Source organism: Tursiops truncatus, chromosome 17 (assembly GCF_011762595.2).
Source record: "Tursiops truncatus isolate mTurTru1 chromosome 17, mTurTru1.mat.Y, whole genome shotgun sequence".
Classification (NCBI taxonomy): Eukaryota; Metazoa; Chordata; class Mammalia; order Artiodactyla; family Delphinidae; genus Tursiops; species Tursiops truncatus.
This window is the reverse complement of record NC_047050.1, coordinates 17,712,039-17,732,649: the sequence shown is the minus strand read 5'-3', so window position 1 is coordinate 17,732,649 and position 20,611 is coordinate 17,712,039. Positions and strand designations below refer to the sequence as shown.

Here is a 20,611-nt window from a genome sequence, read left to right as displayed (position 1 = left end):
CACAGACACATGAGGACTTCTTCTAATGCAGACTCAGAACTTCAGATGTGGTTCACATGCATTAGATTTAACATCCTTTCTAAAATTGTGACTTTTTTTCCATTTAATAGCTTGTTATTAAAAACCTGTAATTCCATTTTACTCAGTATGGTTTATGCAGTGGGGAATGTGTGCAGTCTCCGGTCGCTGTTCAATCTATGTGACTACTTTGAATCTGAATAAATTGTTTAAAAAATTAATTAGCAAAATTATTCCCTTTGGTTTCAAATTCATCGTACTCAGTTATATTGTCATATCTGTTTTAGATAGTTTATCAGCTATTTGCGATTCCCCCCCAGAAAGGTTTTTGAACTCTGGAAACAGCTTAAAGTCTTTTAAGTTTTCAGAGCCTACTTGGCTGTATTAAAAAACGTGAAATGTGCATTCCCTCCTCTGGCTTGTACTGCATATTAAATAAACAAGGATAGTTAAGAGTGTGGTCTTGGGACTCCCCTGGTGGCGCAGTGGTTAAGAATCTGCCTGCCGATGCAGGGGACACGGGTTCGAGCCCTGGTCTAGGAAGACCCCACATGCCGTGGAGCAACTAAGCCCGTGCGCCACAACTACTGAGCCTGCATTCTAGAACCCACGAGACACAGCTACTGAGCCCGCGTGCCACAACTACTGAAGCCCCGTGCTCCGCAACAAGAGAAGCCACCTCAATGAGAAGCCCACACACCACAACAAAGAATAGCCCTGGCTTGCTGCAACTAGAGAAAGCCTGCGTGCGGCAACAAAGACCCAACACAGCCAAAAAGAAATAAATAAATTTATTATTTTTTTAAAAAGAGTGTAGTCTTGAAGAAATTCAGCGTTGGTTACTCTTCTGTCACATGCAGAGAACCAGAATAGCAAAGTTTGCATCAAAACTGTCTGTGCAGACTACTTACCAGTCTTTTACGTGAATAAACTGTTGAAAAAAGTTTTTTCTTATATTTCAGGAATTCATCTGAATTCCTGAATGGAATTCAGGAAATCCTGGATGGAGCCTGTCCATGTTTAGACAAACTTCTAAAATTCTCTATCTGCCAGGTTGGGTTCTAGGGGTTACCTGTACCATGTACAACAAGTTAGTTCCCCTGTTTTTGGTTGCTAGAAGTTTTAGGCTTGTTGAATTTGCCCTGAATGCAGCAGGTTTAAAAGCCCCTGCTTTTTTTTTTTTTTTAAGCATTATTAAGATCTAATTTATTTTAAGTATTAGTAAGGTCTAATTTATTTTTATTTCAGTCCCCTCAAACTTCAAAACTGTTTCTTTCTCCTTGATTTCTGGCTCTCTTCTCTGCTTATAGAATGTCTGCTGCTTGTGCCGTAGGTGTCTTCCACTGCTCCCCATCCCCTTTCTTTCTCTTCTCTCCTCCTTTACTTTTGATTCATGCATACTTCTTGGCTCTCAGACCGAGTGATTTAGTTTATAATCATTTCTCTCCAAAAAGAATACTGCTTTCTTTCTGCTTTGTGAATTGGCTAGTCAAAGCATCTCGTGATAACCTTTTGGTTGGCTGTCTGTGTATTTTCCTTGATGGTTGTTGATACATTGCTTCATTTGTGCCAAAGGAAATAACTTGGCAGTTCTTACTTTTTTGGTACCAGAGCACTGTTCTACATGACTTGTTTTCAAAAAGACCTTACTGGAAAAGAAATAGCCTTTAAAAATAATTGTGGCCAGGGAGTAATGGGCACTGCTGTGTTCTTCATGAAAATATCCTATTAGTCAAATGGCATTTTGTGGCAGAATGAACACCCCAGGGCTTCCCTGGTGGCGCAGTGGTTGAGAGTCCGCCTGCCGATGCAGGGGATACGGGTTCGTGCCCCGGTCCGGGAGGATCCCACGTGCCGTGGAGCGGCAGCCATGGCCGCTGAGCCTGCGCTTCTGGAGCCTGTTCTCCGCAACGGGAGAGGCCACAACAGTGAGAGGCCCGCGTACCGCAAAAAAAAAAAAAAAAAAAAAAAAAAAGAACACCCCAAAGCAGATGCATATCCTGTGAGATTTGTAAACTCCCACTCTAGACATCCACAACACATTGTGGGAATATCAAATGCATATAATATAATAAACTGTAGTTCACATTTATTAAAAAATTAATTTTAAAATAATTGTGGATGGACTCATGGAGCTGCAAGAGCTTTAAGCAGTCATTTCCCTTTGCAGAGCAGCACTTTTTGAAAAAGGCACTAATTCTGATAGATATAATTGAGATAAATGGTACTTCAAACAGAGCTGTGCCCAAGTCTTTCAGGGGGTCTTCTACAATTGGGCAGGACAAATCACTTGATATCTCTTGTTTTAAGACTTTGCTTTTAATTTTCAACTTTACTTTAGCTCTCTTTTCATGGGAATGGAGGGTGGATCACCAAAATTTAAAGAAAAAAAAAAAGAAAGAAAGAAACACAAGTATATGAAGTCATTCCTTTGAGAAAAAATTGCTCTTCCTGTCTTATATTAGCTTCAGCCAAGGAAATGAGGCCCATATGTTAGCAGTATATTTGAGAACTCCTACTTCTATGAAAGAGTGCTTTGTTAATGTAAATATTTGTAAAATTGTAATAAAACCAGATATGTAGGTAGAAATTTAAAAATAAAAGCAAAACCTAGCTTATGGTAATTTCCCATAGCATATCACATATTAAAATATGGCCACCCTTATTTCACTGGCTGTCTTCTGCTCTATAAAGGAAAAAAGAGGGCTTAGTCCTAGAGCAATATATTTCATCAGTTTGTCATCACTTAAGGTAGGGTTTCTCCTTACTAAGATTCCGCTATATCTGAGTATGAGGTAATTTGCAGGGCTGAGATATACTTACTGTAAGCCTAGTTTGGGAACTATTGGTTTATATTTGATGAGTTTTATAAAAATGCCATCATACCTAGTGAATCAGAATCTGGGAAAGTGGGGCTCTTGAATTTGTATTTTTAACCAGCTCTCCAGGTGATTTTCTTTTTTTTTAAGGGCCAGATCAGGAAATAGGAATTACTCCTAAGCAACAATAAAAATTATATATTATACTGCAGTATAAAATTCACTTAAAAGATTGACAGATTAATTTTTATATCAAAATAAATAATTTATTATGAACTAACATATATCTAAGCATTCTTAAATATGAGACTTTTACTTTGACCTATTATGGGCTATGCGTACAGATTCCTCAGGATGTATGAATTTACTCTCCTGCCTATTCAGATGCTTAGGTAGATATGTTTAAGAAACAGTATTATTAAGACATTGAATTATTAGGGCAAAGGAAGGAAATACTACCTTTCAAATCAGTGCTGAGGCAACATGGAGAAAGGGGAAAACGTAGAAGAACTGAGTAAAAGAAAAGGCAGAGACAAAACAGCAAGTAATTGGGAGATTCATTCAAGCTTTGTTTTTTCATCTATAAGCACATAGATATTTGCTGATTAGTAAGTGGCAGTTTGTGCCCATCATAATGCAAGTGTGAATTTAGAGGAGGTGGAAGAGGTAGCAGTCATTTCCTTTTGCATATAACACCTTGGGTAATAACATTGTTATAGGTGGAAGTGGTGTTCCTATGGCATGTAATTCATATTGTCCTAAAGTTGAATACTTTCGTTTGAAATTTTAGTGTATTTGACTTGTGTATGCAGAGAACAATGAGTAGTTTGAAAAACCATTCTTGTAAATATAGTTGTCTTTCACTAGTCTAAAAATACATGGTAATTTAGAAAATTTTAAAAGGAATTTGTGAAAAATATCTGAAATATAAAATAGGTAATCTGGATTCTTTTCCTACTACATGGTCATTCATAGTAGTGAAACCAGTACTTATTGAATTGATAAGAATAAAGCAGTTGTTTATCTTGTTCCTGGCATTGATTTTATTTGTTTTTAATTTGGTTTTTAAAATATTAACTTACCTGGAGAATATTTTATTTTTCGGTAACATAGAATATTTGAGTATTAATGGAATTTTGTTCTTTCTTAGGTCATGTTTACTGGTGAAAATATTCCTGTTCATCCTCATGTTTATAGCAATGGTCATATCTGTTTATCCATTCTAACAGAAGACTGGTCCCCAGCGCTCTCAGTCCAATCAGTTTGTCTTAGCATTATTAGCATGCTTTCCAGCTGCAAAGAAAAGGTAGGACTTTTCAGAATTATTCCAGGTATAGTTCTTCTTTTAGTTTGGGTAGAGAAGCTATTTTAATATATAATTTATTTGAAGAAGAGACTTAATGCTTTCTATTATGAAGTTATAGGGAACGTTTTAGTAATAGATTGGCAAATAATTTGATAATAGAAGTCAGACATTGTTTCATATTTCTTAAACAGGAAATTTCTGCAGATGTTCTTAAATAATCTGAATTTTATTTCTGTAAGCATGCACAGGGCAAAAGTGTACAAGAAATTATTGTTTCTAGATTTCACAGTGGAAAGACCCAGGAATAAGCATTATGGCTCCCTTCTCCCCTCTGCTGGCTTCCACCCTATCAGTCTCTTTTAGGGGATTTCCCAGGAACCAGAGCTCTCCTATCATAAAGCCTAGGTTGAAGGAGGACTAGATTACCAGTAGAATTTTCAGGACTTTTCCTCTTATTCTCCTTTACTAATCTACAGATTCTGTGTGTGATGGAGAAAGGGAGGAAAAGACCAGAAAGAAAAACCATGTGAGTTAAATTTAGAATACCCTTTTAAAGTATCTAAATCCTCTCTGTGTTTCTGGCCCTCTTGTCATTCCTGCTTGAGGGTTAGTGTCTTGTCATTCCTGCTTGAGAGGTTTTAAAGCATCTCTTCTCCATGGGGGTTTCCTTTTGTATTCTCTTTAAAGGAAAAACCGAATTTACCTTAGAGATTAGGGAGCTGTGGGGTTATTCATTTATTTTAGCAGGTTTTTTTTCTTCTCCAAATTCAACTGTCATTTTTATTAAATTAATATTTAGAAAACATTTAGATAGTATTTCATTTTTAAATGGTAGGTTATCTAGATTTTGAAACACTCTAAGCCACTTGTTTGCAAAGTAAGTTTCTTGGAGTGTTAGTTCCATAAGAGGTTTCTTGGTGTTAGGTTTAAAAGAAAATTTTTTTGTTCAAATAAGAATGGGAAATAATGGGTTAAATTGTATATGTATTTTTTAACTGTAGCATAAGAGCCCTTAATATGCAATGTTATGTACAAGAGGAAGAATGAAACTTCTGGCAGTTAAACTGTGATACACCATTAGTTGAAAGACATGTATCCCCATTTAGGAATATTAAGAAAAAAATGTACATCTTAGAATAGATGAAATAGAGTACATGTTATCTAACGTTAGTATCACCTGTTAACTTGAGTTTCCTCCCTGTTGTTAGCTTTTCTGAGCTGCATTTTAGGCCACACTTGTGCTTTTGTTAATCCCAAAGGCTTGGAAACAAGTTTCATTCATTTATTGCTTCCATGTTTTCTCCTCTATCTCCACCTCCACCGCACATACAGGCTCTGAACCTGCAGGTGTGGCACAGAGCAGTTTCCAATCAAGGGGCTTCTCTTAATGTCTATAGAAAGATGAGGCAGTAACTCTAGGGTTTAATAAGAGAAGTTAAGATTAACACGAGTGGTGTCTGCGCATAGCCCTTACATGTGCCTTTTGATTACTAGCTTTGTTTACATTTAAAGGTAATGATTTCCTGTTAAAAGCTAGAAAATTATTACGTTCTCTAACTCCTTCATCCTTTTCTAACCCTCATCTTTCCCCTCACATTCTAGTTGTCTGCTGTTAGTGTTTCTTGCGTAGTTGGTATAAGACTAATCATTCCATTTAAATTATTGATAAACTATATTATATAATATAAATGTAATTATAATTTATTCAACCAAAACGATAATCTAGAAGTCAGAATTCTGGCAGCATTAGTTTTGTGGAAAATGATAAAATTCAGACATTATTAAGTACCTGCTATGTGCTGTTGTTACTGTGCTAAGTACTAGATTACTAAGAAGAGGAAACGTGTTTTGGCACTGAGGGGAATCTAGCACCAAATAGGCTTTAAAAAGTCTTTTAAATATTCGCCGAAAGCTGTTCTATTAAAACAGGTGAATTTTATTCTGTGGTGGACATGGTTCCGTGAGTTTCACTTTCCGTTGTATTCAGAGAGTAGTCAACTCCCTGAATACAAATTTTAATTTAACTGTAGGCATTTTTTAGTCATAACTCTTTCGTTCCAGTTTCTTTTTTCACAAAAAGAAACTTGTTTTTTGAAGATTGGGTTCTGATAAATAGATGAGTTTATTGTTTGTTACAGTAGTAGCAGTTTATTCCACATGAACACAGGTTATGACTTTACAGGACAAACAATAGCAGATCATCTATTCTTTAAAGTAGACATATAATTTCATGATAATTTTTCAGGAATTTTCTCTAACTGTATAAACAGGGTAATCTTGGTATAGTTGTTTAGTGTCTTATGTTCTTCTCTTCCTTTCTGTTAAATGACTGTTATTATTATCTCATAAGAGTTAGATCATAGTTATGTACATGAATTTTAGGAAGTGCCAAGTGGACTGTCAGTTTTCCTTCCTGCTACCTAGGTAGTCCTGTTCACCATTGCTATTTGGTTGGACCTATCATATTATCTACTAACCTGCCCTCAGTGGCGTTAATACAAATTTGACATGTTTCCAAATCTTTGTAGAGAGGCACATATTTCTTGTGTCTGATCAACATCCAACAGTTTTCAAGAAAATTCTTTCATAACCTGTCTTCAGTGTTGTTAGTTGTAGTTACAGCTATTTCTGATGTAACTCCTTGCAGAGCTGCCGTATGCTTCTAATATTGTTCTAGTCAGGGCGTATGTATTGCAGAAATGCTAATGTGTCTTTTCCCCCCTTTGCCTCTTACATACATTTTGGAAACCGAATCCTTTGGTCTCTCCTTGATGATACTTGTTTACAGGAAAACAATAATCCCTTGTGGAGGATTATAAGTTGCTAGGGTTTCTCAGACAAACCTAGTTAGGTAGAGTTTTGATTAGCTCACAAAAGTAATTATTAAATTATTTCTAGGGAGATAAGATAAATGAAACCAAAATTCTTTACAACATAATGCTGCCACTTTAGGTTGATAGTCATTGTCTAGTAATCCCATTGGAACCTAACCCAAACCACATATGCACACCTTTTTTTTTTTTTAACAAGTTCAGTGTCAAGAGGTTACATTGCCTGGAATATATTATTTTTTCAGTTATGACATCTGCATTTATTTTGTTTCTTATGCATTCTGTAATATTTTTGCTAGAGCTTTTATTAAAACTATCTCCCCCTCATGTTTTCCTGTTTTACAACTTCTTATCTATTTAAATTCTTTTTGGTTTCAGAGACGACCACCAGATAATTCTTTTTATGTTCGAACATGTAACAAGAATCCAAAGAAAACAAAATGGTGGTATCATGGTAAGCAGTTTTATTTTAGAATGATAACTTCTCAGTATTTTGATTTGAAAGATTATATATATGCTTGCTTGGGAAAAAGAGAGATTATATAACTGATGTTGTACTTTTGTAATATGGAGATGAATCTTTAAAATAGTTGAAGATATTTTATGGATAAGTTAGACTAGATTTTTAATGGGGCACATAAAATCATGGCCATCATACAAGTAAAATCTAAAATCGCTTTAACATTCTGCTCTACCATTGTATTGCAGAACAGAAGTCCTTAATAATATTAAGTCAAATCAGAACTAGCCTATTGGGAAACCTGTTACTTGATATAGAAGTTATGACGCCTTGTGTACTCATTTAGTTATGGTACTGTTGTTAGGGTGGAGGATCACATTGTTAGAGATGGCCCGTTAACTTAAAGAAAGCTCTTCCTATTCTAATAGTTATTCCTGAAAACATTTGAGGTTCTACTGATTGTAGCTTTATGAATACATTATGTTTAATAATTTAATTTCTATTGTTTCTGTTGGGTAATGGTAGCTTAATAATTGAAGGCTGCTAGCATCTTTTCTAAGCTGACTACTGCTTCCTCAAAGAGGTATTTGAAATTAGGAACAGAAGGTTTACATTCATGAGAAACCATAAAATTATTTATAAAAATTATTTTTGAAGTATTATAAAAATGTATATTCTTTACAAATTATTGGTTCAATGTAATTCAGTAGAATGATAGAGTGGGTGCTTTTAAGGTTTGGAAGAAAGATGAGAAGAGCAGTTTGAATTTTGAATTAAAGGATATTGAAGGAGGATATGTCTACCAAACACCAAAAGATAATAATGCAAGAATAGACATTGAAATAGAATTACTCTTTTCGGGCTTCCCTGGTGGCGCAGTGGTTAAGAATCCACTTGCCAACGCAGGAGACATGGGTTCAGGCCCTGGTCCGGGAAGATCCCACATGCCGCAGAGCAGTGAAGCCCATATGCCACAACTACTGAGCCTGCGCTCTAGAGCCCGCGAGCCACAACTACTGAGCCCACATGCCACAACTACTGAAGCCAGCGTGCCTAGAGCCCATGGTCTGCAACAAGAGAAGCCACCTCAGTGAGAAGCCCGCGTACCGCCTCAAAGAGTAGCCCTTGCTCGCCACAAGTAGAGGAAGCCTATGCGCAGCAACAAAGACCCAATGCAGCCAAAAATAAACGAATAAATTAATTAATTAGAATTACTCTTTTCTAGGCCTTTCTGTATGTTAGATTTGAATATGTGATAAATAGTGTGTCACAAATAAATGAGAAGGAAAAATTATTTAGTAGTAAGTAATCCTTTTAACCTCATATAGAAAATATTTCTTTGGATTGAATTAATAAGCATTTAAAAAATACAACAATAGAAAAAGTATGTTTTAAAAAGTTAGGTATCAACTCTGGAGGAAGGAAGAAAGAATTTCTGAACTTAAAAGGAATCACAAATTAAACATTTAGATATATGAAAATTTAAATCTCATATAAAAGCATGGAGGGCTTCCGTGGTGGCACAGTGGTTAAGAATCCGCCTGCCATTGCAGGGGATATGGGTTCAAGCCCTGGTCTGGAAGATCCCACATGCCGTGGAGCAGCTAAGCCCGTGCACCACAACTACTGAGCCTGTGCTCTAGAGCCTGTGTGCCAAAACTACTGAAGCCCGCACGGCTAGACCCCGTGTTCTGGAACAAGAGAAGCCACCACAGTGAGAAGCCCGCGCACCGCAACGAAGAGTAGTCCCTGCTCTCTGCAACTAGAGAAAGCCCGCGTGCAGCAACAAAGACGCAACGCAGCCAAAACTAAATAAATAAAATAAATAAATTAAAAGAAAAAAAGCACGGAAAAACCTCAAATCACAGTCGATATAAAGTTAAAACAATAAAATTGTGAAAGACGTAGCTTGATTAAAAATAAAGACCATTTATAATAGTTGCTTAAGAATAAATTAATTACAAACGTGGGCAAAAAAGTTCAACACAGTAAAATAATGACAGATTTAATATTCTGAAACTTATTGAATTGGCAGAGTTTTATAAAATGAATGCAGTGTTGGAGGAGGAGAATAAAGGGTAGACTAAAACAGTGTTTTCAGGGGACATCCCCCGTGGTCCAGTGGTTAAGTTTCCGTGCTTCTACTGCAGGGGACACGGGTTCGACCTCTGGTCAGGGAACTAAGATCTCTGCATGCCCCATGGCAAAAAACAAAACAAAACAAAAGACAAAAAACTGTTTTCATATTTGCTGGTGGTATAGCAAGTTAGTGTAATCCTTTAAGGAAACAGCAGTTCAGCAGTATTTAGCAGTTCAGCGATATTTAACAAGCTTGAAGTTCAAGACTGAACCTTTTGTCTCAGTTACTAAACTTCTGAGAATCCATCCTTGGAAAATCATCTTTAATACAAAATTGTTTGATGCATGAAATGTTCCACGGAGCGTTATTTATGATAGGCACTCTATTCCTTATCCTCTGTTGTTTCCATGTGTGCTATTTGCCTGGAAGGACTCCTTCCACTCTTCTTGGGAACTCTTTCACCAAAGCCTTGTTGATTACTCCCTCCTTTAAGGAATCTGATCAACTTTATTACTGTACCAGAATGCTGGTTTTGTTTCACTTTTTAAGATATCCCCAATAATTCTGATATAGCTGGTCACTTGATAACTACTGTTTCAGGGATTCTTAAATATAAAAGGACAGGTTTCCCATGGGAATTCTTTCTGAATACTGAAGGTCCACTAAAACTAAACAAGATCCTACTTGAATTAATTGGCCATTTCCTTCAGTTTACATTTCTGGCTTCTCATTCTTGCACATCGTCTTGCCTTTTAGGACTAAATACTAAGCTGTCTCTTCGCTCTGTGCCTTTACAAAGAACCTTTTCAAAAAGAAAAAACATTCCTTGAGTGTCACAGTCCCCTTTACCTTTGCATAATAAGTTCTTAAATTCATCAAAAATTAAGATTAGTCAAGCAAGAATGTTGACAGATACAACTAAATCAAACATTTTTTAAAATGTCAAAGTTGCCAAGATAGTAGTCATTCTATTTCAGACCCAACCTCACTAATAATAGAAAAATTCCCCAATTGTCTTTTCCACAGTGTTTTTAAACCACTTTTAAGTCTTTTTGTTAAACTTGAGAAGAAATTGTCTTAGAGTGATGGAATTTTTTAAATATGTATTTTTTTTTTAATAACATCCTACAGCTTGGCTTGGCTTGTTATTCTTTTTAAATTTATTTATTTATGGCTGTGTTGGGTCTTCGTTTCTGTGCGAGGGCTTTCTCTAGTTGTGGCAAGCGGGGGCCACCCTTCGTCATGGTGCGCGGGCCTCTCACTATCGCAGCCTCTCTTGTTGTGGAGCACAGGCTCCAGACGCACAGGCTCAGTAGTTGTGGCTCACGGGCCTAGTTGCTCTGCGGCATGTGGGATCCTCCCAGACCAGGGCTCGAACCCACGTCCCCTGCATTGGCAGGCAGACCCTCAACCACTGCGCCACCAGGGAAGCCCCTAAAATATGTATATTTTGAAAGTACAGTTCTCTTTGCCACTCTATCCCACCCCATTGTTAGTATATTCCCATTTTTCCCTTCCTTAGGGAAATTTCCGTAGGGAAATTTCGAAAAGATAATCATCTCTTAAGCCCTCTAATGCTGCCTTGTGTAGTCAAAAAGACTTATCAGAAGGCCTTTACTTAAGAATACTTCCAGAATTTCTTACTGCTTGCTTTTTTTAAAAAATATTTATTTACTTATTTATTTTTATTTTTGGCTATGTCGGGTCTTAGTTTCGGCGCGCGGGATCTTCATTGCATCACGTGGGCTTCTCTCCATTTGTGGTGTGTGGGCTTAGTTGCCCCACGGCATGTGGGATCTTAGTTCCCCAACCAGAGATCAAACCTGCGTCCCCTGCATTGGAAGGTGGATTTTTAACCACTGGACCACCAGGGAAGTCCCTTATTGCCTGCTTTTGAATAAGAAAACTTGCATAGTAAAACTGGAAATATAAAAATTCTTTAAAATAAAATATACTTCATAGTAGAAGTTATTTTTCATAGTTAATGGCTTTTATCTATTGCTTGTGAAAGCCATACTTTTATAACTAAAGTAGAAGTCTTTTAACAGTTTAAAGGTGGATCATCTCCCAAGTTAGCCAAGAAGTACTAAGAAAAGAGGCTTTTCAAACTAAATTAACCTCTTACATAATGTAAAATAGTACAGGGTTTGTATAGGAATTCATTTTCCCAGTAAACAGATTAAAAGTATCCCCCTCAATACAAATTAGCCGTTTTAAAAAGGCACCTGATTGTAATTCAACTGAATCATGACGATCCTTTTCTAGTTTCCTGTCCCAGGTACAGATAAATTTTTTTTGTTTACAGATAATCCTGTTTAAAACCTCCTCAGTTCATTGCCTTACAGTGACCGTTCTTATCTCACTGTGTTTTTGGCTCCTGGTTGAATCCTATATGCCCGAATCATTCCTCTCCTGCATTCTCCCTTAAATGGAAGGTTTTGCTCCATGAGTGAGTGTCATACGAAATCAAAGAAGGGTAGTTAGTGTTCGTTATACTTTGAGATGATGGAGCACCCGCTCTGTCATACAGATGGCTGGGTACAGGGACTCTTCCTTTACCTTTACAAAGCTAAAGCATTGCAGCTGTGTAGTGTATATTGTCTTCTCCTTTATACATTTCACAATAACAGTTATAAACAATATCAAAAATAGCCCACCTTGGTGTTATAGTTGAATTTGGAAAATCTTACCAAAAAAGGTAATCATACTCATTTAAGCAGAAGCACATTAGCTTTGTTTTGGAACTTTTGAAGTTTCAGCTTATGTTTTTCTGCTTAGCTCCTTTAGTTCCAGAAGATCTTCATTGATTATGTTCTCCTTATAACTAATGCCAGTTACCAAGAAATACAGACTCTGGTTATTTTCTTACCATCATCTAATTCTGAAAGGATTACAAGATCAGAGTAGCATCCTGATGTGACCTGCAATGCTAAACAAAAAGATCAGAGACTGAACAAAGACTTGCTTGGAGTTGGAAGAACTCACTGAAACACTTAACATTTCAGTTTCTAGAAACCAAGCAGAATTGTAGGCCTCATGTCAAGCTCCACAGCCCCTCTGTGTGGTGCTGACGGACATACTTGGGTCAGCATGGGTCAGAGTGTTTGTCAGGTGTAATCAAAGAGGCAAGAGAGGTTTTGGTTCAGATAGTGAGTGACATCTGTGTACCTCAGAGGGGGCTTCCAGGATGTAGGATGGAGGCATTATTAATGAAGAACAACAAATCTGAAATTGAGTTGATCTGGTTTTAGAAGAGAAGGACTCAGCTGACACACCAAAATTGAGCTGCCAGATACCACTGCTGGATTCTTGAAAGAAAGCCTCTCTGAGCATAAATTTGTGATCTTCCACATTATTAGTATACCTTGAAAATTAGGCCAGCCATGCTACCCCACTGTTACTGTCTTTGTACACATCACACCGTATATTGCATTTCTTTTGAGATTCTTCTCTAGAACGCAATAACTTGTTAAAGTGTAAAAAGTCACTGGTATGTGAATACATAGTCCTTGTTGTTAATTACTTGAAGTTGACTATCAACCTGTTGTCCAGAGCTCTCTTATAGTTTCTGTTCACTAAGGAATTAAGGTCATTCCTGCACTGGAATGCAGATATTCTGTGTTGCTGATTAAGGTGGGGGTCCCTATGCTTTGAAAATCAGTTGAGCTGAGAATAGGGTTAAAGTCAAGAGGCCTAACCAAAATAGGTATTTGAATAAGACAGCTCATCTCAGCATACAAAAGGCTGAAGAATTCACCAATGATCCAGGTATAGAATCTTCCTTAGAAAACAGATCTGTACCCAGTTCAGTGCACAAATTAATGCTTGAACTTCAGAGTTCTGTATCGTAAAACACGTAATTGTTCTTTAAAAAGGTGAAAAGTATCTTTTTATGAGATCACAAGAATACTTCAGTGAGATAGCCAGCTAGAGTACATTCATGATACCCATCAGTTTCCTGGGATCAATATTAAACGTATATGACTTAGTTTCATAAATGGTTGCTTTTCACAGTTGGGAGTACAGATCTGTGGTTCCTGAAGCAGTTTCCTTAAGGTGATAGATAATTGAACAATATAGTTTAAGACGGCTGCTGAGTATGGGCTGCAGAAAAACTAGGCTTATAAGAACTAAATTGGCATAATGTTTCAATACTATGTCCAGTAGACTGATGAGATGGTAATTTGGGGAGGAGTAGAGCAATATTTTTTATAAAACTATACACTGCATTCTGGTTCCATTCAGCTGGAACATTTCCTTGTAGGAAAATGAGGAGATAGGAACCCAAAATTGTCTCAGACTAGTATTAACCAACTCCTTTTCTCCCTGCCTAATAACTGTCCATAGGTTTACCTATGTTAGTTTTGAACCTTTTTATTTGTACTACCTTTTAGGGTTACAAAACCACTTTCTAAATTCCTGAGTCCAGACTTTCACTCTAGTCTAAGTCTTTGCCCTTTGTTTCCTGCGGGATAACAACTCTATTGTCTACTGTGTAATCTTTCTTGAATCAGTTTATCGAAAGAAAACTTCTAATTCCCAAACTGTTGAGACACAAACTTAACTGTAAAGATTTATTTTTGTGTTTCTTGGAGGTAGCATCCCTATCTACTGACCTCTTACTATGTTCCTTTTCTTCTAGTCTTCTTTCCCTGGGAATATCCAGGGAGATGGTTTCCAATAGAATGTGATGGTTTTTATACTTTGGGGAAAATTGAACGACCACCTTCTAATATAGTTCTCTCATTCACATTTCCCAGAAGCCCAGTGAAGTTAGCCATGGTAGGTGTCACCTCTTTGGAACTGGTATTTTATGTATTATATTTGAGGGTATAATTTTAGTAGGTTCTTCTGTAGTTCCAGAAAAAATTTAAGTGGTTTATTATGAGATTTTTTTTTTCAGGCCATAATTTTGCCACAAATACTTTAGCCAAGAGGTTAAACATATTGTGTTCTTTCACCACCTTTTATAGACCTGTATTTGTCTTGATCCAAGATAGATTTACTCTACCAACTTTTTTTTTTGGAAGCCAGTCCTAGTATCCAATAATCCTTTTCATATTGCTGGGAAACTATGTTCCTCCTGTTAACAAACGAGTGTTTTGCTTCTTAGTGATTCCCATCTTATTTAGGGAAAAGGTAGACATGGGTTTGGCTCATAACCTGTCTTCATACTGAACTTTTACTCATAGATTCCTTATTACATATAGGCATCATGGATATGTAATGTTGTAGTCCCTTTGGGTCCAGCTGTCAGAAATAATTGAAATCCATCTTCAGAACTTATTTAATAAGCTTATTTCTCCAAAGATAGAGCAAAGCAAGTAGTATCGTGTTAGTTCTAAACTTCTTTTAACATCTGACCCAAGATGGGGATGGGGGTTGGGATTGGGAGAATGGCTTCTCATAGATCTCCTAATCATTTTGGTGTCTGGTAGCACATTCATACAACAGCCTACTATACTGAAAAACTTTCAGAGTTAACAATCTGATAAAGATACATTTATGGTTCCACCTATCATAGACGATATGTCTTTGGAGATAAAAGCTATCTAGTTAGCTAGATAACTTTATGTTTAAGTTGGATTTTATCTGTCACTTTTCTTATTGTAAACATTGTTATGTGGTACGTTACTAAACTTCATCCCCAGTAGTTTGACATACTATACTAGGTAGAGTTTAGTGCCATCTTTTAGCTTAGAGATTTAAATGTTTTAGTATTAATTTCAAGAGACCCTAGTGTTACAAAATACTCTATTGGAGAAGTGATGTTTTAAGGAACCTCCTCATACTCTTAAGCTTATTCTGATCCATGACAAATATATCCTCTTTATTCCAAGATCCACAGTCATTTAAGAAAGAGATACTTTAATGTGACAGTTAGAGGCTGTAAACTATCTACTTGTTCTCTTCTTAAAGATGTTCTTATTTATTTATTTATTTAAAGGATTCTAATGATTTAGATACAGTTTAGTCTGTTTCACCCTTTAGATTACCCTTAACGTATAGGATCATAGAATATTTCACTAATTTGCCCAGCATAGAAATCAGATTTACTGCTTTTTAGCTCTCATTGAGTCTTTATGAATGAGAATTTTATTAGCAATATATCAATCCTAACATGGGATGGTTTGTGTAAAATATTTTGGCCAGTTGTTTAGAATTTTCTCCTTGAGAGTTTTCACAACTTTTGGGTAGTTGCCACTAGTCTTACTTCTTTCTAGAGATTCTTTCTGAAGAATAACCAGTCCTCAAAATCCTTCAAATAGGTTTTGTGAAGTAAATTTTGTAAAATAAGTCATCAACTCCCCAGAATTTATATGTGTTACATAAATGTGTTGAGGCTATCAGAAGGTGTTACTATACCTGTGGGATTGTTTTTTTTTAAATGACCTCCTTTGCGTGTATATGTATACTTGCTGAAAAATTTATTTTCTGAAGAGAAATTAATAACATTTACGACTGATTGATTTAGAGATTGTAGCTCATATGTGAAGTTCCTTCTTTCAGTGACGTAACTTGTATTATTCTGTGTTAAGTAGCATAACAGTGTTGGTCGGGAGTTTACTTCCTGTCTCATTACAGTTTTAAATTGTTGCCCGTAAAAGAATTCTCTTATGATTGGTAAATCATGAATATGTGCTAACATATATCAGTTTATTATTTGAGATAGAACTGATGATAATATCATTTTAAGATTTGTGTAAACTACCATTTCCCTGAAAGAATACAGCTTGATTTGCTTGTCACTATATACTCTATACTCGAACACAAAATGGACTTTTTTATTTGCAGGGATTGGGGGAGACAAGTCAGAAATGTAAACCATGTTCTTCTTGCTACTTGAAATTATTTCTGTATTAGACTAACTTGCAGATTTTACTTATGCATGCTTGACTATTTTAATTATCTTTTTTCTCCTTTTCTTAAAGATGATACTTGTTGATGCCACTGTTATCATCCTCCTAGCAGAAGATAGTCCTACTGAGAAAATGAGCACTTTGATCATTCAGTCTTTGAACTTTAACCTTTGACTGGAAGTGACCTATAGGCAATGAAGACTACTTCCTTTTACTGCATTTTTACTCGTGTGCATTCTGGGCGCATGTTGATCGCTGGTTCAGTCCAGGCAACTGACATGCTTTTATTAGTCATACAGTATTAATGCAGGTGTCAGGAAATGTCAAATATAATTCCATTTTTTATTTTTATTTTTTTAAGCTTTTGGAAAAGTTCCAGGTCCTCATGTATTGTGCAATAACAATGACTTCCTTGGCGGTTTTGGGACGTTCATTGCCGGCAATGAACGTTGTAACAGGAAAAATTTTCATTAACTCCTGCCACCCAATGATTAATGCATGATAGGGCCTATGAAATGAACTTATCATTATCAGTTAGAGTGGGATTATAAATAAAGTGAGGGATCCAACATTACTTTGAAAGTCACCCCAACTGCTTATATTTGGATTCTATGCACTGTGAACCTAAGGTTAACAGCATGAATTAACATGCGTCTTTAAAGGACTGTAATGAAAGATCATTGCGTATTTATTGAATTGTTTATATCTGCTGTCAAATTGTTTTGACATGGATAGTTTTCAAGTGACATTGGCAGAGAGGTACAATATGTTATCCCTATGGTGAAAATGAATTCATTTGTTGTATATAGTTCCTCAGTCTCTGAAGTAAAGGTGTGAGTAATATAGGGTATGAATGGTTTAATCAGGGCTTTATTTTGGAAGTAAGAAAAATGGCAGTGACGAGTAAACTGCTGCAGTCCATGAGTTGGGCTTGTCGTTTGTACGTTAACAGTTTTCCCCAGCAGATGACACTCTGCTACTTCCCGCTAGCCGTCAGCATGAGCCCTGCTGCCTCGACACTATTTCATTTATTTGTGTTTGGAAAATCCATAAACATTTTTGTTTGCAGTTTTGTTTCTTTTGTTATGTTAAGTCAAGTTTGAATGTTACAGTACTTTAATTGAAAAACTTTTGTCAAGTTTTTTCTTGTAAATTTTCTTTACTTGTAAGTATCATCTTGTCCTTCAATCCTGTACCCTAAAATAAGAAATACATTTTTGACAGAGGCTTAATGTTTTAACAAAAGAGTGTGGACATTTTTATTTTAAAATTTAGGCAGAAGTACACTATAGAATGGTATGTTTGCTTATTTGTTTCACACAACCATACAGTTTTGTTCTGGAGGGATTTGTTTTGTTTTGCTTTGTTTTGTTGTTATTTAAGACTGCTTACAGCTAGATAACATTTTTCTATAGAAAAAAAAAATTGTTTGAAAGGTCCAACTCTCAGTACCATGTAAGTTAAAGATACTGCAACTAGGTTCTCTTTTTAAAAAGCAATTAATGTATTTTATAAATTACCTTTTCACATATGCAAAATCTGTTTCTACTACAATGTTATTTTTACTAATGCCTATTGTTGCACTCTTTTTGACATATCCTGCAGTGAATATAATGGATCAATTTGGGCTTAAAAGTGAAAGCCAGTTGGCTAAAAGGTTTGAAATATGTACCCCAGCAAAACCATCCAATCAATAATTGGCAAAGAATATTTTAAAAATTGTTTTTAATCTCTGTATAGATGACATTTTGTAGCTTTGTACATGTTGTTAATTAAGGGCATAGAATTTTACACTCTAAAAGTATAATTGTTGAACTCAGGGGTGGGTAGACTTCTAAAATATGTCTGCTGTAGAAATAACTTGAAAAAAAAGTTTAAACTATGGCCAGCCACCAAATTGTGGACACCGTTTATACTGCTGGTTAGCAACTACCAGTGTTTAAACTTAAAAAGCATTTTTGTTCTTGACTAGAGATGTACACAAATTCTCACAGTAGTCTCTATCAGTCTTATTAGTTGGCCGATTTAACCAAGACAAAAAAATGTTTTTTGGAATGCTTTGAACTACTCTTAGTTTTTAACTGCTTTTTAATATGAAAATTGCAGCTGTAAATTATGTATTTTTCATATTTTACGTAACTGCTCTAAACTACTGATTCACTTGATCATTCTCTGGGGTGGGGTGAGGGTCTCTCTCCATACTGCTGGTCCTCTTACTAAAATCCTTTTATAAAGAAATGACCTGTGACATTTATTCACCAAAGGAATTAATATACCAGGTCAAAGGTTAACAATGCTATCGTATAGATTAATAGGTCATATATAGCCTCAATTGAGTTTTTTTAATACAAATAATAGTATTTTAACATACCTCTCTCTCTACATAGAGATACCGTACAATAAATTAAAATGACACAGAGGAAAGCAAAGGAAAACCAAATAATTTTGGTACATTTTATGGTTTAAGGAGAAGAAGATAGGATGAAATATCCTGAAATATAGACCATTCAAAATTTGCAATCTGGTAACACCTTATGCGTTACTTCCTTGAATTTAGGAATCATTGAAAACTCCTGTGCACTTAGATTTAATTAAGTTAATTTTAAATATAAGTTACATTATTAAAAGCATAAGATGTTTACCTGAGTCATTGCTCAAGAGAGGGCAATTAACGGCTTTGTAATAATAAAAAGAATATTTCTCTGTATTGCGTTGTTGAATGTCAGCCAGAATAACTAAGAAAATGTACATAGGAACATGGTACTTCCCTCTTCCCTGCATTCCCTCTATGAGGCACTATCTGCTGCATAGGTCTACAGAATTATACCTTCAGATTTAGGACAATACGTACTCTCTTCTTTTTTATTTATTTATTTATTTATTTTAAGGCCATTCTGGTTTGCCAAATTCTGTTACGGCAGTAGTACATTCAGTTCCTTATTTTGCATGTTTAGATCATGCACTTGGTGCCCTTTCCAAAAAAAAGAAAAAGAAAAAGAAAAAAATTATGTCAAGTAGGTAATTAATGCCATAGATTTTAAAGAGAGAAACGGTTTTCAGTTTTTTAAGATAAATTTTTAAAAATAAATTTTATGGCTGTTCTCTTAAGGAATTTAATATTCATCTCTAAAGGACTTACTTGTAATGTACAAATTCCTCCTTTTTAGCTAGCAGGGAAATAAGGCTTTTTTTAAAAACCCAGAAGAAAATGCTAAAAATAGCTTTTATATAGAGTTCATCTGGAGAAAGATCTTAATACTTATTGTTTTGACTAGGTATATAAATATTTCGTATAAAGTAACTAGAATAGTTTACTACTTTTTCCCTTCAGAAATTTTAACTATATGCAAAAATATATATCATTAGATTCCTGTGGTGGATAATCATTTCTTCAGATTCTAAAACAGGTATCTAGCGACTGCTTAATTGTTCCCAGATTGCATCAAAGATGAATTGAAATGAGTAATGATATGAAAATGGTATGTAACCACATATTACTTGTTTCTGGTAATCAACTCTTATTTTTTAAAAAGCCTATTGTTTTTGAGAATTGAGGTATTTAAAAACTTGTTAAAGCTTCTTCCTAAAAATAGAAGAGAAGAGCAGGTACTGTGTGTTTAAGAAAAATTTTTTTTAAATAAAGAATTCAGTGTCACTAGTTCTAAGCCTTTATGGTTACTGCTGCCTACATTTCTCAATCTCACTTTTATTTCGTTTTTTGTACATATTTTAGCTGAATGCTTAAGATTTGTGATTGTGTACATAAGTTTATTTTCAAAAAGAGCTGAGGCTTGACCATATGAGTCTTTTCTGAGGATTCATTGTTATCAAAATCAGCTACTGCACTATTCTGTTATGCTAATGCCTTTGCATGATTCAGATCTGTGAACAAGGTATCTTTTCATCTGCACCTCCTGGCCCTAATCCTCTTTACAGTCTTTATTTTTATTCCGCCTTTATTCTTCTTCCTTCCTGCCTCCTCACAGATACCAGTGATCAGTCTTCAGTGTCCCTCTGACCTCTCAGATTTTCTCCCCTCTTCCCTCCCTTCTTTCCTTCCTTCCCTTTCCTCTCCCTTTCCCTTTCTTGAGGTTAGGAAATCTAGAGAAGGAGGATTATTAAAATTATATCAGAAAAAAATTTTAATAAAAAGATTCTATCCTACAAATAAAATAATTTCTGATACCTAATCTTAGTCCATCAGTAGATGGCTAAATTTGTTGAATAATTGACTACT

The 20,611-nt window shown here is 35.6% G+C and overlaps 1 protein-coding gene across 1 annotated transcript in view; it reads left to right on the top strand.

The window, feature by feature from the left end:
- The window catches only part of UBE2W (ubiquitin conjugating enzyme E2 W), a 65,539-nt gene extending 54,105 nt beyond the window's left edge, over positions 1-11,434 (top strand). The window contains exons 4-6 of the mRNA XM_073794526.1: positions 3,988-4,143; positions 7,353-7,428; positions 8,314-11,434. Coding sequence (XP_073650627.1) covers positions 3,988-4,143; positions 7,353-7,428; positions 8,314-8,528 — 447 coding nt within the window. The 3' untranslated portion in view covers positions 8,529-11,434. The remainder of the gene's footprint in view (positions 1-3,987; positions 4,144-7,352; positions 7,429-8,313) is intronic.
- Positions 11,435-20,611: the final 9,177 nt, after the last annotated feature.